Raw genomic sequence first — 22,806 nt, forward strand, 5'->3', positions numbered from 1 at the left:
TGCACTGTCACCAGAACATAGATAGTTCTCGATAATTGCTATGGCCAATGGGTTTTGGTCAGTTCCCTTAGTCCCTGAAATACAGCCATGGGTTGCCTTCCCAATCGATGGGACTAAACTCCCACAGGGATTTCACAATAGTCCAACAATCTATCATATGGCCCTGCAAAGTCACCTCCGAAAGATGGCACGGACCAATTCAGTCATTATTCAATATGTGGATGATGTTCTGATTGCCTCCGAGACGGAGGAACAGCTCAAGAGCGATGTGAAGACATTGCTGGACTATTTGTACCAGAAGGGTCATAAGGCTAGCATTAACAAAGCCCAAATCGCTCAGGAGGAAGTAGTGTATCTGGGGCAGAAGATATCCCAGGGCCGCAGGGAAGTAACCCAGAACCGTATCACCGCTATTCAAGCCGCCAAACAGCCCGGAAGTTACGAGTGTTTTTGGGCCTCTGTAACTACAGCCGATATTGGGTGGATTCATATATGCAACTGGCACAACCCCTGACAGACCTCCTGAAGGGGAGACAGGACAAGAAAAGAGTATATATATGAATCTTTGATTCCTTAGCATAACATGATAAAGAATCAAAGGGGAATTGGAGGAATAGATGATTATTAATGTATAAATTTGCTTGCTTATAACACTCAGAAAAGGAACCAACTCTGTGTGTGTGCTATTCTGCTGATGTCAAAGAATTGCTGAGCTACATGCCGAGGCTTGATTTGAGTCTCGACACATCGCCAAAGGTCGAACTTGGAATTGAGACTTGCTAGGATCCGCTAATTGTCTACAGCGGCTGTGGTCTGCAGCAGGTGTTGTGGAACTAAGTTATAGTATACATGAAAAACCGACACTAGCGAAAACGCAACAGTTTGTATGTGATTAAATCATAACCCCAATCAGTGGCACATAACCCCAATCAGTGGGGGTAACATCCCACTGTGACATATTACAACCAATCCCTGTAAGGAACTGACACTCTCACAGCCCTGCCTCAGTGAGGAGTTATAAAAGTTGTGAAAGTTCTACAATTATGGAAGGAAAAAAGAAGCGATACCAGCATGTAACGTTGAAGACTGAGTAAAGTTTTGTACGATTGGACCACAACTCCGGCTCAAGTCTTATGAATATAACACCACAATTTAAAGTGAATTGAATGTTAACGTTAAAGCTGGCCAGCAATTGAATGTGCAGCTATTATGCCACCGCTCCACTGATAATTGAGAATGATGGTGGAGCGTGTGATGTGGATTAGGGTTAACATTTTCTGTGATCTTGCAGCCAAAAGGCATGTCAGTCGGGCTGCCAAATTTCAAATGTTAGGACTCCGGATGGCTGCCTATTTGTACCATGTTGGAAATAATGTTTTGTAATTGCATAGAATCAAAACTTAGCAATATTTGGAAACTCGGAATCTGAATCAGTCAGAGGGGCAAAGGGACCTGGGTGTGCCAGTCTGTAAAAATAGTACTGCAGGCTACCAAGGCCATTAAAAAAAGCAAGTCAAGCATTCGGGTTTATTTCTAGAACAGGGTTTCTCAAACTTTTGGAGCTGCAGGACCTCTACTGACATCTCAAGAGCATCGGGAAACCCCAAGTCATCTCATAATGTTGAGACCCCTTTCTTTCATACAATCATAGAATCTCAACAGTGCACAATGAGTGCTTTGATTTGATTTGATTTATTATTGTCCCATGTATTAGTATACAGTGAAAAGTATTGTTTCTTGTGCACTATACAGACAAAGCATACCGTTCATAGAGAAGGAAACAAGAGAGTGCACTGTTACAGTTATAGCTAGGATGTGGGGAAAGATCAACTTAATGCGAGGTAGATCCATTCAAAAGTCTGATGGCAGCGGGAAGAAGCTGCTCTTGAGTCAGTTGGTACGTAACCTCCAACTTTTCTATCTCTTTCTGATTGAATGAGGTGACAGAGAGAATGTCCGGGATGCGTGGGGTCCTAAATTATGCTGGCTGCTCCCCATATGGATCTGGCAAGATTCTGAATCGCAATCCTATTCTTTAGCTTTTTCCCAAGGTTCTGGAGATGCAATCAAGCGTGACTCCTAATTGGAAGAGCTTTTTGGTACCGTTTAGCTCTGTATCATTACAGGAGACTTTGAGGGCTCAGTTTGTTCAAAGCAGGTTGAGGTGGAAGGTCAAAGTTATGATCTTTTGTGGTTTTGGCCAAAGGCCCACTTGGTAGGAGTAGTTCTCCATCTGCTGCACATCATTGGTCCTCAATGGTGACCATATTCTTGTTTAGCGTGGCTCAGGCAATGTCGTCAGCATACAGTGTATGAAGTTGTGGAACTCACGTTGCAGGCAGATCACTGGTTGAATAATGTTGAATAGCAAGGGTACCAGGACTGAATTCTGTGGAAGCCCATTGTTGAGTGTGGTTTATCTGCTTTTCTAATTGCTGGTGCAGAAGTTTTTGTTGTTAAGTACAAAGATCATTATTCTGCAAATTAAAATGGTCTTGAAAAACAATCCATGTTTTCCTATGGTGTCATGCATCACCAGATTTGAGAAAGGATATAGGGGTGCTAGAGTCATGAAAAATGATTGATGACAATGCCACATTGATAAGTTATACCTATCAGGAAAAGACATCCAGCTGCTAGTTATTTCCTTTGAAAAGAGAAGGCGGAGGTTTGATGTGATAATAATCTTAAAATGATGAAAAGTTTTGATAGAGTAAATGCCCTCATCCCTTCCCCTCCCTCCCAGAACAATAATGGGATCATTCTTGTCCTCACTTTTCACATTACCAGCCTCCGCATCAAAGGATCATCCTCCGCCGTTTCCACCAACTCCAGCATGATGCCACCACCAAATACACCAACCCTTTACCCACCGCCTCCTCCCTCCATTAGAATTCCGCAAGGACCACTTCCTCCATGAGACCCGGATTCACTCCTCCATCACCTTCAACCCTTCATCCCCTTCCCACGGCACCTTCCTGTGCAATCGCAGAAGGTGCAATACCTACCTCTTTACCTCTCTCACTGTCCAAGGCACCAAGCACTCACTTCAAGTGAAGCAACATTTCACTTGCATCTCCTTTAACTTTGCCTGTTGTATTCGCTGCTCCCAATGCGGTCTCATCTACATTGGGGATATTAAACACAGACTGGGTGTTGTGGAACACCTTTGCTCAGTCCTCAAGCATGACCCCAACCTCCTTGTTGCTTGCCATTTCAACCAAGCCTCTTGCTCTCATACCCACATGACTGTCCAGGGCTTGCTGCAAAGCTTTACTGATGCCCAACACAAACAGAAAGAACAACACCTCATCTTCCAATTAGGCATCTTTTGGACTCAACACTGAGTTCAACAACTTTAGACTGTGAGCTTTCCCTTCCATCTTGCCCTCCTCCTACTTTTTGTGTCTTTGCTCTTCGGTTTCTTTTTCTTGCTCAATACAACCCCACCCCAACTCCACAGAGTTACCTGTTGTTCAGTTTTGCTCCCACTGAGTACTGACATTTGTTCTCCTATTATCACATTCTGCCACCTTACCATTTGCCACTATTAGCACTCTTCAGTCCTTAGTGGCACCCTCCTTTGCATTTTGTCCATGACAGCTTTGTGAATCTCTCCTTGACTCTGACCTATCCCTGACCTTCTATCCTGCCCCACCTCCTCCACCTGCTTTGCCAACTATAGAATTCATTACACTTGACTTTGGCGACACGGTTGTTAGCACTGCTATCTCACAGCGCCAGGGACCCGGGTTCAATTCCGGTCTCAGGTGACTGTCTGTTTGGAGTTTGCACATTCTCCCTGTGTCTGCGTGGGATTCCTCTGGTTTCTTCCCACACTCCAAAGATGTGCAGATTAGGTTGATTGTCCACACTAAGTTGCCCCTTTATGTCAGGGGGATTGGTAGGGTAGATAAGTGGGGTTATGGGGATAGGGCCTGGGTGGGATTGTGGTCAGTGCAGACTCGATGGGCCAAATGGCCTCCTTCTGCACTGTAGGATTCTATGATTCTATAACACTTCTACCCCTCTTCAGTTCTGAAGAAGAGGCATATGGACTCGAAATGTTAACTGTTTCTCTCTTCACAGGTGCTGCCAGACTTGCTGAGTTTATCCATCATTTTCTGTTTTTATTCCAGATTTCCAGCATCTGCAGTATTTTGCTTTTATTTTGATGAAAGGAATGTGTTTTCACCTGTGCAAAAGAGCAAAACTAAAGGCCCTCAATATAAGATAGTCACCAACAAATCAAATGTAGAATTCACTCCCACAGGAAATAGTTGAGGCAAAAAGTTTAATGTATTAAAGGGGAAATTGGATAAGTGTGTGAGGGAGAATTAGTTGGAAGGATGATGGGAGGAAGCTCAAGAGGAATATAGCTGCTAGCATGGACTGGTTGGACCAAATGGCCTGTTTCTGTTTCATATATTCTGCACAAAAATGCCAAAATGTAACTTCTTAGGAAGATATGGTCAGTGACCTCCCTCATGTGGAAAACTGCTGTTCCAGTCAAGCTCCATATAATGGCATCTTCATAATAACGCAGTGTCTTGAGATGGTGGGGTGGAGAGTGAGCTGTGTGGAGGATGCAGAGATGCTTCAGGCTGAGTGAGTGGGCATATGCATGGCAGATGCAGTATAACGTGGATAAATGTGAGGTTATCCACTTTGGTGGCAAAAATAGCAAGGCAGATTGTTATTTACATGGGTGTAAATTGAGAGAAGTGGATACTCAGCGAGACCTTGGTGTCCTCATGCATCTGTCACTGAAAGTAAGCATGCAGGTACAGCAGGCAGTAAAGAAGGCAAATGGTATGTTGGCTTTCAAAGCGAGAGGATTTGCGCATAGGAATATGGCTGTTTTACTGAAATTGTATAGGGCCTTGGAGAGGCTATACCTGGAGTATTGTGTGCAGTTTTCATGTCCTAATCTGAGGAAAAATGTTGTTGCTATAGAGGGAGACCAGCGAAGGTTTACCAGGCTGATTCCTGGGATGGCAGGTCTATCATATGAGGAGAAACTAAATCGGTTAGGATTGTATTCATTGGAATTTGGAAGAGTAAGTGGGAACCCCATAGGAACTTATAAAATTCTAAAAGGATTAGATAGGGGAGATTCAGAGAGAATGTTCCCAATGGTGGGGGAGTCCAGAATTAAGGGCTATAGTTTGAGGATAAGAGGTAAACCTTTTAGAACTGAGCTGAGGAGAAATTTCTTCACCCAGAGAATGGTGAATCTGTGGAATTCACTACCACAGAAAGTAATTGAGGCCAAAACATTGAGATTTCAAGAAGAAATTAGATGTACTCTTGGGGCTAAAGGGATCAAGGGACATGGGGGGAAACGTGAGATCAGGATATTGATTTTGAGGATCAGTCATTGTCAAAATGAATGGCGGAGCAGGTTCGAAGCGCCGAATGTCCTACTCCTGCTTCTAGTTTCTATGCAACCCTTCTTTTTCACTCTACTTGCTTGGTCCCCATTTCTTTCCCTCCACCATTTGAGTATGTCTCAAATTTCCCATCAAACCTTGCCTTATGGAACTCTGCCAAAATACGATACATCGTTACCTCTCTTCCTACTCCATCTTTCACAGACTTTCATTGATCATATCCATTTGTCTATTGTCATTGAGATTCTTTCACTTCCTGCCCTCTTAAAAGTACTTTTAAAGATTTGTCTACATGGAAATTGCTGTAGGGATGTAGGCTGTTGAACAGAATAGGTCAGCATTTGGGAATTCTTTGGCGTGTAACTGACTGCCTGATTCCCCAAAGTCTGTCCACCATCTATAAGCTGCAAGTCGGGAGTATGATGGAATTTCTCCACTTGCTGGATGAGTGCAGCTCCAACAATCCTCAAGAAGCTCAGTGCCATCCAGTACAAAGCAGCCCCTTGAACATTCAGTCCCTCCCACCTATGGTGCAGAGTGGCAGCAGTGTGTACTATCTACAAGATGCATTGCAGCAACTTACCAAGGCTACTTTGACAGCAGCTCCCAAACCTGCGCCTTCTACTAACTAGAAGGACAAGAGCAGAAAATGACGGCATCACCACAACCTGCATGTCCCCCTCCAAGCCACTAATCCTGACTTGGAAATATATCACCGTCCTTTCATTGTCGCTGGATCAAAGTCCTGGAACTCCCTTCCTAACAGCGCTGTGGTGTTGCTATACCACATGGACGGCAGTGGTTTAAGAGGGTTCACCACCTTCTCAAGGGCAAGGGGGGTTACGGGGGTGGGTGGGGGGGGGGTAGTAGTTTATAATTGCTGGCCTAGCCAGCAATTCTCACATCCCTTGAAGGAATTAAAAAAGTTAATAAATACGGCTTTCAATGTTGCATCTGGAACCCTCCACATACTGACCTCTGTATGACTTACCACTTTCGGCTATTACTGTGGAGAGGCCTGACATTTTCTTCATGCAGGTTAAGGGTTGGTTTGTCCTTTTGTAAAGACACGTTTCCACATTGAAGCAGCTCACCTACACACAATTGTAGCCTGTAAAGTTGTACAGCATGTGGAAGTAATAAGTTGTGAAGCAGAAAAATACTTTGAAAAAGAGACCCTTTTGCCATGGCCTTTGTTGTTAAGAAACTCTTACCCTGATGCATGGAGTGTGCATGAGTATGTACAGCTATACCAACAAATGCCTTAACTCATGTCATGCAAGCAAATTGTACAATAACTGCACCAAGTAAAATCATGGAAAATAAAGTTTAACTCATAAAAATAAGTTTCAGACACAAAACTAAAATTCAGTGACTAAATCAGCATTCCTAAAATCATGGCAATTATATTTTGCAAAATGAGAGTTTCGGTATAATTGACTCCTGGAAACATTTGGGCAACTTCTAAGCGATAGCATTAAATAACTTAAGCAACTACCAATCAAGATGTTTTAAACTTCAGTTATGAAATGTTTCTTCAGTGTAATGGCCGGTATTATTTATTTTTAGACTTATCTAATCAACATCCTTATATTTGAGCTTTATTACCAGGATGGGAACAGGAGACAAGGAATTGCGTTATTTGCACTTGTAAGGAACCTTTGGTTCCATGCTCAACCAGTCATATTCCTTCTTTGCAGGTTGACATGGGGGTTTGCGATGTATATATTTGTTCCATGACCTATAATTAGCATTGTTAAAATTTATAATTAGTACTGGAGTTTTGAGTTGGTGTCTGCTGTATAATTCAGTACTATGTAATTATCTATGTGTGTACCTCCAGAACACCACATGCAACTTTAATCCAATCACATCTATAGGTGAAACAGTGCCACTTAACTATAAACATCACCTTGTTAAACATAAAAGGGAAAATCTTTCCTCTAGGGTAGCTCCCGATACAAAAATAAGTTGAGACTAGATCTTTCCTACTCTGCTGTTAAAAATCTATAGGTGTATTTTCTAAGTAAAATCATTGCAGAGCGACAAAATTCCTAATTGCATTATTTGTCGTTTATGAGTCTTTATGGCTTTCTTTTCAAAAGTCAGCAATCAACAAGGTGTATTTAGTTTGAACAAGGTGGAGTCCGCTCAATTAATATCCTGGGACGGGCACAAGTTTCATTGTGACATGTTCCAGCCCTAGACCATAGCAATGCCCAACTTAGACTGCACATTTTTTGGGATGGCACAATGGTTAACACTGCTGCCTCACAGCGCCAGGGACCCGAGTTCGATTCCCGGCTCGGGTCACTGTCTGTGTGGAGTTTGCACGTTCTCCCTATGTCTGCCCCCTTCTGGTGCTCGGGTTTCCTCCCACAATCCAAAGATGTGCAGGTTAGATGAATTGACTGCTAAATTCTCCCTCAGTGTACCCGAACAGGCGCCGGAGTGTGGCTACTAGGGGATTTTCACAATAACTTCATTGCAGTGTTAATGTGAGCCTACTTGTGATTAACAAATATACTTTTAAAAACTTTAATTTCATAACTGTTTTCAACTTACTGTTCTGACACTTTCATCCTCTTCGTACTGTTGGATTAGGTTAGAATTTAAAATTCTTGTGTTCTCCTAGGGAATTAGGAATGATCTGCACATTAAGGGTAAGAAATCCTTTTTGATTTGGTATTTTTGTAATAGTGCCTGAATGGCAACACGGGTACTAAAGACAATTCTTTGAACTGCTTTATTTGGTATTACAGTTGCTGGTCAAAATTTGGAATTCCACATTTAACATCAATGTGGAAGCACAAGGATTGTTGCAGTTCAAAATGAAGTCTAGCAATTATCACTCACACCCAAAGATTTTTTTTTAAAAAATCATCACAGCCCCCAAAATGGAGGTTCTTTTCAGAACTCCAAATGCACAGGGCGCTTTGAATAGTGAATCACATGCCCATCGATGGGAATCACTTGTTTTCAAAAAACAAGATGAAATTTCGTTATGGAACGCAATATCTTGCGGATGATGAAATCTGAGAAGGCAGATTTCGAATACAAGGCACAATCTATTTTGCCCATATATGGAAAAAAAACTTAAATTCAAAGAACCACTAGATTTCTACTTGTTTTTGTACGTATGTAGCCAGACTGAGAGTGCCCTCTGCAGTTGAGAACGAGACTTTTCATGTTGTACATTGCCGAGCATCTGGTATTGATAAATGCAGCATTACAAGTGAGTTTACTGCATAATGCCCAGTGTTTAATACAAAATTGAAATTAAAACAGATAGCTTGTCTTTTTAACTTTCTTGATGAAACAGTTATACACTGTACAAAACAAATAAAAACATTTCAGTTAACTCCCAGATTACTTGAAATTAAAAACTAATTACAAGCAACCTTGCTTTGGAGAAGGGGATTTAAATATTGTCCCCAATTTCCCCCTGAATCAAGTAGTACAAATATTGTGTTGTGGAATGTGTAATTAAAGAGTAGTTTGCTTGGATCAAACCTATTCAAACAACTTTATTGTTCACATGAACATGATCATACATTTACAGACTACAATTAAAACAATTTTACAAAGACATTTATGGAGCAAAATGAAATAGAGGCTGCCTCTCGAAATTTTAAGAAAACTGAAAGAAGATGTATGTCAACATTTATTTATGATATAATCTTACAAGATACATTAATTAACCTCAGCTTTTTTAAAAATACATAATAGGACCAAAAGTTAGAGTTAAATTTAGCAACTGGTATAATGCATAATGTAAACAATTTTGACAAACATGAGCCAGGGGTTGTGGCATTGCAACAAGCAAAGCCAACATGCCACCGCACATCAGAAAGAAAGGATTTCCCTAAAGGGTGCTTGTGATGAATTAATTCTCCGAGCTTGGGCAGCTGTTGTCTGCTGATAGCTTCAAAACGTGGCCTGTTCATTAACATGCTTTTGGAATATAATATTTCTGTTAGAGTCATCCTTTATTCTGCAATGATTCTATCTTTTCTTCGACAACAGCGAGTCTTGCAATCATTAGATTCAGCACAGTTTGGGACTGTTGGAAGAAACATTTTCACGTTAGGCTCATTTGTGAACAGTAACATGCAAAATGTGTTTAAAATAAACCAGAGGAAGAAAATCAGGCAACGTTTTTCCCATGGATATCTCATCTTGGAACTAATTTGAAAAGGACAATTTAATAATTAAGCCCAATGAAAATCTAGGTGCACATCTCAAAATGCAAAGCTTAGCTTTTTGTACGTGATGTGGAGATGCCGGCGTTGGACTGGGGTGGGCACAGTAAGAATGTTGGACTAGGTAGGCACAGTAAGAAGTCTCACAACACCAGGTTAAAGTCCAACAGGTTTTTTGGTAGCACTTTTTGTATGGTACATGGGATCAGCTACGTCCACGCTCCCCTTGACAAAAAGTGAAACGCAGCATTTAGTTTTGTAGGTGATGTATCAAAATAAATTAATAGAAGAAAAGCCTTTTACCAACTGAAACCTTTATAGCTGACAAGCTGCAAATTATTTAATGTTTACGGCTAATGTCGAACAAAATTAAATACAGCTTCCAACTGCATTTTACAGGACCTGAATTTCAAAACCATTCTTCAAGAATCAAGCATAGTTACTTTTTTCATTCTTTCCTCAACCAAGATTTTATTTTTCAAGTCAACAAATCCACTGAAGACAACCTTAATCCGAAGATACAATCACACTAAAAAGTTACCTTTGCTAATTCTTCAAGGACTTCGGCTTGCGTTTCAAGGACTACTGGCTTTTTTCTCTCATCAATAAATTCTGCATTTATAGTGGAGCCAAGGACATAACTAAGGAAATAAAGCAAAGATAATTTACAACTTGAAAAACAAACTAATAGAAGTTATACAACTTTTTAGAAATGACATACTTGGATTAATACACTTAATTGCTTGCCGAATCTTGATCAAATTAAAGGAATAAAACAGATGGATTTTTTTTTTTCTTAAGTGCCTAATTTATCTTTCCTATGCATTTGGTACCTATCGAATTGAATATCCATGATAATGCTGTGGCCCAGTAGCAGCATGAATCAGGTCATGGGTTTAAGAACCAGAGACTTGAGCCAATTCTATTTGGTTCATCAGTGCAGTGGAGGGAATTCTCTATATCTTACAGACATGATCGTAAATGATTCCTGTCTGATCCCTTAGGAGAGATAAAATATCCAATTATAATATTCAAAAGTAGTAAGTAGTCTCACAACACCAGTTAAAGTCCAACAGGTTTGTTTGGTAGCACAAGCTTTCGGAGCGCCACTCCTTCATCAGGTGAATGCAGGATTTGTTTCACAAACAGGGCATATATAGACACAAACTCAATTACAAGATAATGGTTGGAATACGAGTCTTAACAGGTAATCAAGTCTTTACAGGTGCAGACAATGCGAGTGGAGAGAGGGTTAAGCATAGGTTAAAGAGGTGTGAATTGTCTCAAGCCAGGACAGTTTGTGAGATTTTGCAAGCCCAGGCAAGTCGTGGGGGTTACAGATAGTGTGACATGACCTAAGATCCTGGTTGAGGCCGTCCTCGTGTGCGGAGCTTGGCTATTAGTTTCTGCTCAGCGATTCTGCGTTGTTGTGTGTCTTGAAGGTCGCCTTGGAGAACGCTTACCCGAAGATCAGAGGCTGAATGCCCTTGTCTACTGAAGTGTTCTCCGACAGGAAGGGAACACTCTTGCCTGGTGATTGTCGAGCGGTGTTCATTCATCCGTATTCAAAAAAGCAGAGGAATTCTCTTGTTCTGGTCAATGTTTATTTCTTCACCGAAACAGCAGATCTCAATTTTTGTGGAGGTCTTTTCTATGCTCAAACTGTCTGCCATGTTTCCTCACATTGCAATAGTAGCATGCAGCAAGCAATTCGGAAGGCAAATGGCAGGTTGACCTTGACTGCAAGGGGATTGGAGTACAACAGTAAAGAAGTCTTCCTGCAAATGTACAGGGTTTTGGCAAGATCACCTCTGGAATATTGCGTGTATTTTTGGTCTCCATATTTAAGTAATGATATACTTGCCTTGGAGGCAGTACAGTTCACTAGTTTGACCCCTGGGATGAGGAGGTTGTCCTCGGATGACAGGCTTAGTAAATTGTGCCAATATTCTCTGGTGATCTCATTGAAATCTACAACGCCCTGAAAGGACTTGATAAGGCACATGCTGAGCATTTTTTTCCGCTGCAGGCACGGTGGTGCAGTGGTTAGCACTGCTGCTTCACAGCGCCAGAGACCAAGGTTCAAATCCAGCCTTGGATCACTGTCTGTGTGGAGTCTGCACGTTCTCCCCATGTCTTCGTGGGTTTCCTCCGGGTGCTCCGGTTTCCTCCCACAGTCCAAAGATGTACAGGTTAGGTTGATTGGCCATGTTAAGTCGACCCACCTCAGGAAGCTTAGCAGGGTAAATGTGTGGGGTTATGGGGACAGGACCTGGGTTGGATGTGGTTGGTACAGACTCGATGGGCCGGATGGCCTCCTTCGGTACTATAGTATGACAGCACTAACCCTGCAATATCAGGTCCCAGGATCATTAGATTCTCTTGAGTCCAGAAAGAGTTACAGCAGAGCCAAATCAGTTTTTATTTTACTTCACATTGTGGTCAGACTACAACTATGATTTCAACAACAATAACGGCAATATTAGTTGTAAGAGCAATTGTGACAAGTCAAGCATGCTGGGATTTTTGGTCAGGCTATAATCAAAGACTGATGCAGGTCATGATGCAGGCTGTGACCTGCTCTGTGAGCTGTGATAAGGATAGTGGACTATGCTAAACACGGATCCATTGTTACCATATATGGGTTAAAGTTGTGATCTATATACCAGTTGAACTAAGCATCAGGGAGTCGTTTGAGAGCAATTCCATTGGCCTGGCCGAACAATGTGATCAGTTTCTGATTACACCATTGTCTGAGTGCCAGAGAACTTTCTGGAAGGTTTGAGGATAAATACATGTGTTTCTGCCTTTGTCTTCAGTGATAACTCGGAGATCAACCATTGCAAGTGTGCCCTGAAAGAACATCTTCAGAGAAGACAAAAGAACCACGAGTCTACATCGGGAACGGATTTGGCCACTTCGTTTTGAACCAGGTAGTATTAATTTCAGTTAAAGAGTTAATGTTGAAGTGTGAGAGTTAAAGTGTTGCAACTGTTGTGAGTTTGAGTTTCAAACGTTAAGTGTTAAATAAATGAAAGTTTTTTTAAAAGGAAAATTTGAGTGGACTCCTGTCCTTTGGCTTGCAAAACTAAACCGAGTATCTGGAAAGTACTTTAAGTTTAGCAGACGAATAATATCGACATCCCGTGTGGCTTTTGATAAGCAGCTGAAGCTACTCCGAAATTGAACCCAAACCTCACATTCACGAACATCCAGCCTGAGCCGGTTATTAAGAGGGCAATATGCCCCATCTGTCTTCCTGTTGCCCCTCTAAATAGCTGTAAGAGCAATTGTGACAATGAGTCAAGCATGCTGGGATTTTTGGTCAAGTTATAAATCAAAACCTGATGCGTGTCATAAAGTTGCTGCAAGCTTTGAGCTGGTCTGTGAGCTGTGACCTGACACTTCTTGTGTTGACCAAATAAGGATAGCTGTTCGGACCAAGCTAGACACCTCAGAGCCATTATTACCATATATGGATTAAGGCTATGTGACCAACATGCCATTTGAACTAAGCATTATGGAGTTGTTTGTGAGTAACTCCATTGGCCTGGTCAAACAATGCGATTGGTTTCCGGTTACACTATTGGCCGAGTGCTGGAGAATTTTCTGGAAGGTTGGGACAGTTTGAGGATAAAGACATGTGTTTCAGCCTTTGTCTTAATTCGGAGATAAACCATTGCAAGTTTGCCCTGAAAGAAGATCTTCAAAGACAAAAAGAACCACGAGGATGAATCTATATCGGGAACGGACTTGGGCACTTTGTTCTGAACATTTCAGTTAAAGTTTCAGTTAAGAGTTAATGCTGAAGTGTAAGAGTTAAAGTGTTGCAACTGTCGAGAGTTTGAGTTTTGTATGTCAAATAAACGAAAGTTTAACAGAATGTGAGTCGACTCCTGTCCTTTGGTTCGTAACATTAAACTAAGTACCTGGAAAGCAGCTTCAATTTAGCAGCTAAACAACAACATATGTGCGATTTTCAACTCAAGCCACTGCACAACAATTAGAAAAATAAACCCCGCAGGTTTCCTTTCACTGAAGCACTGAGTGCATTAGTATCGGTTCTACTGCTTTCCAAGTGAGATCAACTAATTCAGGACAGAGCGGGACTTTAACCTAGGATCTCTGGATCATCGTGGTTTAATGTTACATTAAGAAGTGCCTTTTCCTCCCTCCCATATCCCTTCTCCACTGCCCTGCAATGTTACCAAATTCTTAGGAGCGCAATTATTAGGAAAAGTCTGATGGCTCGTTTTCATTAAGAGCAGAGAAGACTGAAGGGATGATCTAATCGAAGTATACAAGATGAGGGGCAACTGTTCCTTATCCACTCTGTCCATGCCCCTCATAATCTTGTATACTTCGATTAGATCATCCCCTCAGTCTTCTCTGCTCTAAATGAAAACAACCCAAGCCTACCCAACCACTCTTCATGACTTAAATGTTCCATCCCAGTAAGCATCCTGGTAAATCTCCTCTGTACCCCCTCCAGTGCAATCACATCCTTCCTATAACATGGCGACCAGAACTGCACACAGTGCTCTAGCTGTGGCCTCACCAAAGTTCTATACAACTCCAACAGGACTTCCCTGCTTTTGTAATCTATGTCTCGATTGATAAAGTTTCCCAAATGCCTTTTTCACCACCCTCCTAACATGCCCTTCCGCCTTCAGAGATCTGTGGGCAAAATATTAGGCAACCAGAAACTCTATTTGTCTTTTCATTGATTTTTCAGCAGCATAGTTTTGGGATTCCTGCATATTGCAATGAGGGCTTTCCCTTTCACAGCTGACCAAAAAAAGTTTGCAAAATATTTTAAATTGGCTAGCATTTTACGAATTCAGAGCCCATCCAAGGTAGAGTACTGAAACAATGCAAACATTTCTTTTCTACCTTTAAAAATCTTCATATCAATAGCACACACCTATAAGATGCTTCATCTAATTTGGCAGTGGCAAAATTCAGCAAGTGGAACTATATTCATAAATGATCACTTGTTGAAGCCATATGGAATTCTCTCTAAATTGACAAACTATGTACCTACAACAGTTGAAGTTGAATTTGCTGTTCTGTCAATTTGTCATTTTTCTGCATTAGATAGATATCATCATAGAAATCATAGAAACCCTACAGTGCAAAAAGAGGCCATTTGGCCCATCGAGTCTGCACCAACCACAATCCCACCCAAGCCCCACCCCAATTCCCTACATATTTATCCACTAATCCCTCTAACCTACATATCTCAGGACACTAAGGGCAATTTTAGCACGGCCAATCAACCTAACCCGCACATCTTTGGACTGTGGGAGGAAACCGGAGCACCCGGAGGAAACCCACGCAGACACGAGGAGAATGTGCAAACTCCACACAGACAGTGACCCAAGCCGGGAATCGAACCCAGGTCCCTGGAGCTGTGAAGCAGCAGTGCCGCCCCACGGCGGCAAATTGTGCATTACGACCTTGCTTTGTAATATACATACTTGCCTTTCAATATAGGCCACAGCCAAGCAATATATATTCCGTTTGTAGTCGAGGTGGACTGGAGTGCACAGGTACATTCGACCCAGTAACAGAGAACAGCCACTGCAGGATAACAAGACATAAATGCTGGAAGGAGAGAAAAAGTTATTGTAGAAATATGAATTGCATAATGAATCACATAATAGCTGGTCCATCAAGCCAGTCATGCATCATCATAGAGGTAAAGACAAAATATTGCGGATGCTGGAATCTGAAACAAAAACAGAAAAAGCTGGAGAAACTCAGCAGGTCTGAAAGCATTTGTAGAGAGAATAGAGCCAATGTTCAGAGGACAAAAGGTCATCCTGATTTGAAATCATAGACTCCTACAGTGCAGAAGGAGGCCATTCGGAAGGAAGCCTGCAGTGACCACAATCCCACCCAGGCCCTATACCCATAACCCTATTTTTCTACCCTACAAATCTCCCTGACACTAAGGTGCAATTTAGCATGGCCAATCAACCTAACCCGCACATCTCTGGAATGTGGGAGGAAACCGGAGCACCTGGAGGAAACCTACGCAGACACGGGGAGAATGTGCAAACTCCACACGGACAGTGACCCGAGGCCAGAATTGAACCCGGGTCCCTGGGGCTGTGAGGCAGCAGTGCTAACCACTCTGCCACCGTGCTGCCCTATATTGGTACAGTGTTGAAATGTAGGCTCTATTCTCTTCCCACAGATGCTGTCAGACCTGCTGAGTTTCTCCAGCCTTTTCTGTTTACTTTTCACAGTGTGACTTTTACACACCATGAACCTCCAGTAAAAAGGAAAAAAGAATGCTTACAGTGAATCCACACTCAATATGCTGGCAACCTATTCCAGACATCCAGCTCTTTGTGAAAAGTGGTAGTTAACCTCATTCTATACACAAAGGAACTTTGACTAACGTCCTCTAACTTGAATAGCAATCCACATGGATTTCATTATTCAAGACCTCAATCAACTTCCTTGAAGTATTTTTATAGAGTTAATATTCCCAACTTTCCAGCCTCCTATTGTAAGAGAGGCATTTTAAACTGGTTATCAATCTAAAAGCCCTCTTTTGTATTTTAACTGTCCCCATCATCTGCCATATGAAAGGAACAAAAGTAGACATTGCTTTTCTAGAAACTGCACATAGAAACATTAAGTGACTCATTTTGAAGATAAAGGAGGATACATCCAATAAATGACAAAGAAGGGCAGAAAAGACAGGTTCAGAAATGTAAATTATTGAAGTGGGAGGACACCCTGAGAAACATTCAAAAGCATTTGGGATTCAAAGTTTGGCAGATGAAGTATACAATCAGAAAAAGTGAATTTGTCCACTTTGGCAGGAAGAATAAAAAAGCAGCATGTCATTTCAATAAAGGAGACATTGTACAATTCCTGAGGCAAGTAGGGATCTGGGTGTCATGGTGCATGAATCAGGAAAAGTTAGTATGCATTACAGCTGTATAGTGTATTGATGAGACCATATTTATAGAATGCCTACAGCACGGGACACCATTCAGCCCATCGAGTCTGCACCAACCCTCCAACAGAGTATTTTACCCAAGCCCGTCCCCCACCCCATCCCCATAACCCCACACATTTACCCCCTAACCTATACACTTTGGTACACTAAGAGACAATTTAGCATGGCCAATCCACCTAACCTGCACATCTTTGGACTAGAGGAGGAAACTGGAGCACCTGGAGGAAACCTCTGCAGACACAGGGAGAACGTGCAAACTCCACACAATCACCCAAGGCTGGAATTGAACCTGGGTCCCTGGTTCATCAAGACTGCCACCTAAAATTGACTTCCAATTGATTTATAGAAGTGGGAGGACACCCTGAGAAAAATATTTTAAAACATTTTTAGTAGGCACTGTTTGCTTGTCTCTGAGCAAGCAAATATATTCCATTTGAAGAGTGCAATGGATGGTTATAAGTGACTTTACAACTGGAACCCATGTGATGTTCCATTAGGTTACGCAATTCAGAAATGATACTGATGGGCTTAGACCTAATTGAACAATATAGCATGAGTTTTCTGCTAAACTCCAATGGATACAGTCCCAATCTGTCTAACCTGTGAGGCAGCAGTGCTAATCACTGTGCCACCATGCTCCTTTTTAAGAAAAGACATCATTGCATTTGAAGCAATTCGGAGAAAGTTCACTCAACTGATTCTTGGAATGAAGGAATTATCCAATGAGGAAAGGTTGGACAGATAGGGACTATATCCATTGGAGTTTAGCAGAAAACTCATGCTATATTGTTCAGTTAGGTCTAAGCCCATCAGTATCATTTCTGAACTGCATAACCTAATGGAACGTCACATGGGTTCCAGTTGTAAAGTCACTTACAACCATCCATTGCACTCTCCAAATGGAATATATTTGCTTGCTCAGAGACAAGCAAACAGTGCCTACTAAAAATGTTTTAAAATATTTTTCTCAGTGTGTCCTCCCACTTCTATAAATCAATTAGAAATCGATTTTAGGTGGCAGTCTTGATGGTGGGTCTGGGACCAGTGTTAGCAACATACCTCTTCAACTAAATGGAAGAATCGTTGTTGAGACACACAGGACCAGGCAGTACAAGTTTGAATTTTGAATTCAATATAAAATTATACAGAGAGAAAAAGATTAACAGAGGAATGAGGCTGAAAACATAAAATATCTAATAATCTAGTTCTGAAGGAATAAGACCATGCTTCTAAACATAAAATTGCAATGATAGAAAAGATATTTGATAGTAATGGGGACTTGTCATGATGTTATCTATTGTACAAGACAGAATAGAATCAAATCTTTCTTCGTTTAACTTCAATGAGGAGTTCAAAAAGCTGCACTCATCAATATTACATACTTACCAACCAGACTCATCCGCAGTGTCTATTTTCTGTTCCTTGCCTACTTGGACATTTTTAGTGACATCTGTAAAAAGGGCAGCAAACTGTTAGCTTATAAGTTCAAAATTCAACACAATGATCAAAGTACAGCACAGAACCAAACAGAAAGCCTGGTTCTACAAACATTTTGTCTGTTCAACTAGTTAAATGAGTTCAGAACGAGCACATCGATCTTCATTCAAAGTTGGTAATATCTCACTTAGAACAGCTGAGTGCATCACTTCAACAGCATATTGTAGGATGTTACATGACTGGTCTCGAGTTTCCCAAATTTGTTAACCGGGCGGGATCCCTCAACTTGTTACCACCAGCTGGGATACCCTGTATTGGTATGCCCTGGGTGAGGAGGGATGAACTGATTTTCTTATATTCAACCCCTTTTGCTGGTTGCAACAAGATTAATCTTAAAAACAACCCCTCCCTTTGTGGATATCGTTTCCCAGTCTCAATATTTATGTTTTAAAAGGAGCAAATTTAGCCTGGCTTTCTTGAATTAATGATAGAGCAAGTTCATTATCTATTAAAGACAAGAAAACAACAAAACACAAGCAGACACATTCAAATGGTTCAGAAATGAGAACCAAGTACAAAGCAAGTAAAAGAGATACGAGTCTTTGACTCATGAGGAATAGATCTGATTTGTCACATGCACTGGGGTACAGTGAAAAATACTGTTTCTTGTGTGCTAGTTGAACAGACAAAACATACCATTCATACAGGATATAGGGCAGGAGAGAGTGCAGAATGCAGTATTGCAGTGACAGATAGAGTGGAGAGAAAAATCAGCTTAATATATGATAGGACAATTCAAAAGTCTGATGGCAGCAGAAAATAAGCTGTTCTTGAGTCGGTTGGTACGTGTTTTCAAACTTTGGTATGTATTTCCCGACGGAGAAGGTAGGATAGAGAATATCCGGGGTGCGTGGGGTCCTTGATTATTATGCTGGCTGACGGAGTCAATGGATGGGAGACTGGTTTGCATGGACATAGATTACAAAAGCATGGACTGGGCTACATTCACAAGCCATTCAACCCTTTGTAGCTGATTAAGCATTGCAGCCATTGTAACTCAAGATTCCAGTAGCACTGATTCCGGCAGGCAAATAGTCAGCTTTGAGATTCCAGTGTTGTGCAGTCTGGTGGTGAAACTTCGTTTCCATTTCAACTGTGGTCTTCGCTGACCTGGCTTTCTTCAACAAGTAAGAAGTTTAACAACACCAGGTTAAAGTCCAACAGGTTTATTTGGTAGCAAAAGCCACACAAGCTTTCGTAGCTGCAAGCCCCTTCTTCAGGTGAGTGAGACTCACCTGAAGAAGGGGCTTGCAGCTCCGAAAGCTTGTGTGGCTTTTGCTACCAAATAAACCTGTTGGACTTTAACCTGGTGTTGTTAAACTTCTTACTGTGTTTACCCCAGTCCAACGCCGGCATCTCCACATCATTTCTTCAACAATACAAGAGAGAGGATATACCTACAATGACTTCTGCAGGGGTGCTGCTGCTGGCTTCCTGTTTCTGTGTCACACTCTGATAAACCAGAATTGATTCTCACATACGCAAAGGGCAGCTTTTCAACTGGCTTTTACCCCAGTGTTTGTATATTCCTGGAAGGTGAAATGCACAAATCCGTCTAGACATTAGACAGAGGATAGCTCCTGATGAGATGACACTCACCTCCCACTAGGTCTGATTGTCTCCACCAGAGATGGCTATTAGCTTCTGTACGTTTTAGAGTGTTATGGTTTGGAAACAGGATGGTTCCATTGTCTCTCTCAATGGACCCCACCGCCTCTCTCAGCCCCACCACCACCCGCCGACCCCCAATGCCCCCCCCCACACTCTGCCCATCCCCATTCCACCCCTCCCCCTGCCCAGTGCCCCTCCCCTGCCTCTGCCCCACCCCTCCCCTGCCCCACCCCTGGCCCCACCTCCCCCCTCCCAGCCCACCACCACCACCCCCCTCCCCCCACCCAGCCCACCACCACCCCCCTCCCCCCACCCAGCCCACCACCACCCCCCTCCTCCCAGCCCACCACCCCCCTCCCCCACCCCCCTCCCCCACCCCCCTCCCCCCACCCCCCTCCCCCCACCCCCCTCCCCCACCCCCCTCCCCCCACCCCCCTCCCCCCACCCCCTCCCCCCACCCCCCTCCCCCCACCCCCCTCCCCCCACCCCCCTCCCCCACCCCCCTCCCCGCCCCCCCGCCCCCCTCCCCGCCCCCCTCCCCGCCCCCCACCCCTCCCCACCACCCCCCTCCCCGCCCCCCACCCCACCACCCCCCTCCCCGCCCCCCACCCCCCTCCCCGCCCCCCAGCCCCCCACCCCCCTCCCCGCCCCCCAGCCCCCCACCCCCCTCCCCGCCCCCCAGCCCACCACCCCCCTCCCCGCCCCGCCCCCCAGCCCACCACCCCCAGCCCACCACCCCCTCCCCGCCCCCCCCTCCACCACCCCCCGCCCCCCCCCTCCCCGCCCCCCCTCCCCCACTCCACCACCCCCCTCCCCGCCCCCCACTCCACCACCCCCCTCCCCGCCCCCCAGCCCACCACCCCCCTCCCCGCCCCCCACTCCACCACCCCCCTCCCCGCCCCCCAGCCCACCACCCCCCTCCCGCCCCCCAGCCCACCACCCCCCTCCCCGCCCCCCCCTCCACCACCCCCCGCCCCCCCCCTCCCCGCCCCCCCTCCCCCACTCCACCACCCCCCTCCCCGCCCCCCACTCCACCACCCCCCTCCCCGCCCCCCAGCCCACCACCCCCCTCCCCGCCCCCCACTCCACCACCCCCCTCCCCGCCCCCCAGCCCACCACCCCCCTCCCGCCCCCCAGCCCACCACCCCCCTCCCCGCCCCCCAGCCCACCACCCCCCTCCCCGCCCCCCAGCCCACCACCCCCCTCCCCGCCCCCCAGCCCACCACCCCCCTCCCCGCCCCCCACTCCACCACCCCCCTCCCCGCCCCCCACTCCACCACCCCCCTCCCCGCCCCCCACTCCACCACCCCCCTCCCCGCCCCCCAGCCCACCACCCCCCTCCCCGCCCCCCAGCCCACCACCCCCCTCCCCGCCCCCCAGCCCACCACCCCCCTCCCCGCCCCCCACTCCACCACCCCCCTCCCCGCCCCCCACTCCACCACCCCCCTCCCCGCCCCCCACTCCACCACCCCCCTCCCCGCCCCCCACTCCACCACCCCCCTCCCCGCCCCCCACTCCACCACCCCCCTCCCCGCCCCCCACTCACGTTTCAGGTAGATGACGTTCTCCTTGGGGTTTGCTCCCGCCCAGGCCAGCGAGTCTCCCACTGGGAGGCGGCACTGGGAGCACATAAAGACCACGGGCAGCTCCGAGTCGCCGCTGAGGAAAGTGCAGCAGGACTGCTTGTTGTCAGCTTCATCGTCCGTTGACAAATCCACCGTCACTCCCGCCATCTTTCAAAACGCTGCGCACCGAGCATGCGCCGGAAACCGTCAGGCTGCCGGCCCCCGCGCACGCTCACGAAACCGGCTTTCAGAGCGATACACCGTGCGCGTGCGCAGTGCAGCGCAGACTCCTGTGCTTGGGTTTGCAATGTGTGTTTGAGATGCAGCTGGGGGAGTTGACTCAGAACACACCCTGAGACCCTTCCAGCACCTTCCCAACAGAAGGGCAACACACAAAACAGGTGGCCTGGTCAATGTTTCCCTGAACATCATAAAACCAGGGTTAAAAACATAGGAATTATTTGATTTGATTTATTATTGTCAGATGTATTAGCAAACAGTGAAAAGTATTGTTTCTTCCGTGCTATACAGACAAAGCATACTGTTCATAGAGAAAGAAGAGGGTGCAGAATGTAGTGTTACAGTTATAGCTAGGGTGTAGAGAAAGATCAACTTAATGCAAGGTAGGTCCTTTCAAAAGTCTGACAGCAGCAGGGAAGAAGCTGTTCCTGAGTCGGTTGGTATGTGACCTCAGACTTTTGTATCTTTTTCCCGACGGAAGAAGGTGGAAGAGGGAATTTCCGGGGTGCGTGGGGTCCTTAATTATGCTGGCTGTTTTGCCGAGGCAACGGCAAGTGTAAACAGTCAATGGATGGGAGGCTGGTTTGCGTGATGGATTGGGCTACATTCATGACCTTTTGTAGTTCCTTACGGTCTTGGGCAGAGCAGGAGCCATACCAAGCTGTGATACAACCAGAAAGAATGCTTTTTATGGTAAATCTGTAAATGTTGGTGAGAGCCATCACTGACATGCTAAATTTCCTTAGTCTTCTGAGAAAGTAGAGGCGCTGGTGTGCTTTCTTAACTATAGTGTTGTCATGGGGAGACTGTCCCCCAAGGGGGAATATCTGTTCAACATTCACCTTATCAATCCCCTTTACCAATTTATATACTTCAATCAGATCCCACCTCATTCTTCTGAATTCCAGCGAGTGCAAGCCCAAGCTATTCAACCGCTCCTTGTACGACAGTCCTTTCATCTCTGGAATCAATCTGGTATCACAGCCAGTTCTCTCTGTGTTGAGAATGCAGCTCTCCAGTTTTTTTTTTACTTTTCCAATTCAATCAAATCAAATCCAATTCAGAGTCTCAACAAGCCGAGACACCTCAGATCCAGGCCGACAAGACAGGACGGGAGACCAAAACCACCCTGTCCTGGGCCTGATCCACATGAGTCAAGCTGACCGGAGAAGGGGGAGGATCCCCCTCCAAGACTTGAGCTCATCTGCATCCCAGCCAAAAGGCCGGGACACCGCCTCTAAAAATTGCTTCATATGAAACATATGAAGCCTCAGCGTTGCCCAATGACCTCAACCAAGTGCAGATCCAATACTACACTT

General features: G+C 44.7%; 1 protein-coding gene across 1 annotated transcript; it reads right to left on the reverse strand.

The window, feature by feature from the left end:
• Window positions 1-8,900: 8,900 nt before the first annotated feature.
• On the reverse strand, window positions 8,901-21,517 carry mis18a (MIS18 kinetochore protein A). The gene is made up of 5 exons (XM_078232833.1): window positions 21,229-21,517; window positions 17,961-18,024; window positions 15,080-15,202; window positions 10,137-10,236; window positions 8,901-9,456 (listed from the first exon to the last, which is right to left on the reverse strand). The coding sequence occupies exons 1-5, from the start codon at window positions 21,413-21,415 to the stop codon at window positions 9,376-9,378; spliced, it is 555 nt and encodes a 184-aa protein (XP_078088959.1). The 5' UTR covers window positions 21,416-21,517; the 3' UTR covers window positions 8,901-9,375.
• Between the last annotated feature and the right edge of the window lie 1,289 nt (window positions 21,518-22,806).

Source organism: Mustelus asterias, chromosome 17 (assembly GCF_964213995.1).
Source record: "Mustelus asterias chromosome 17, sMusAst1.hap1.1, whole genome shotgun sequence".
In the NCBI taxonomy this organism is placed as follows: domain Eukaryota; kingdom Metazoa; phylum Chordata; class Chondrichthyes; order Carcharhiniformes; family Triakidae; genus Mustelus; species Mustelus asterias.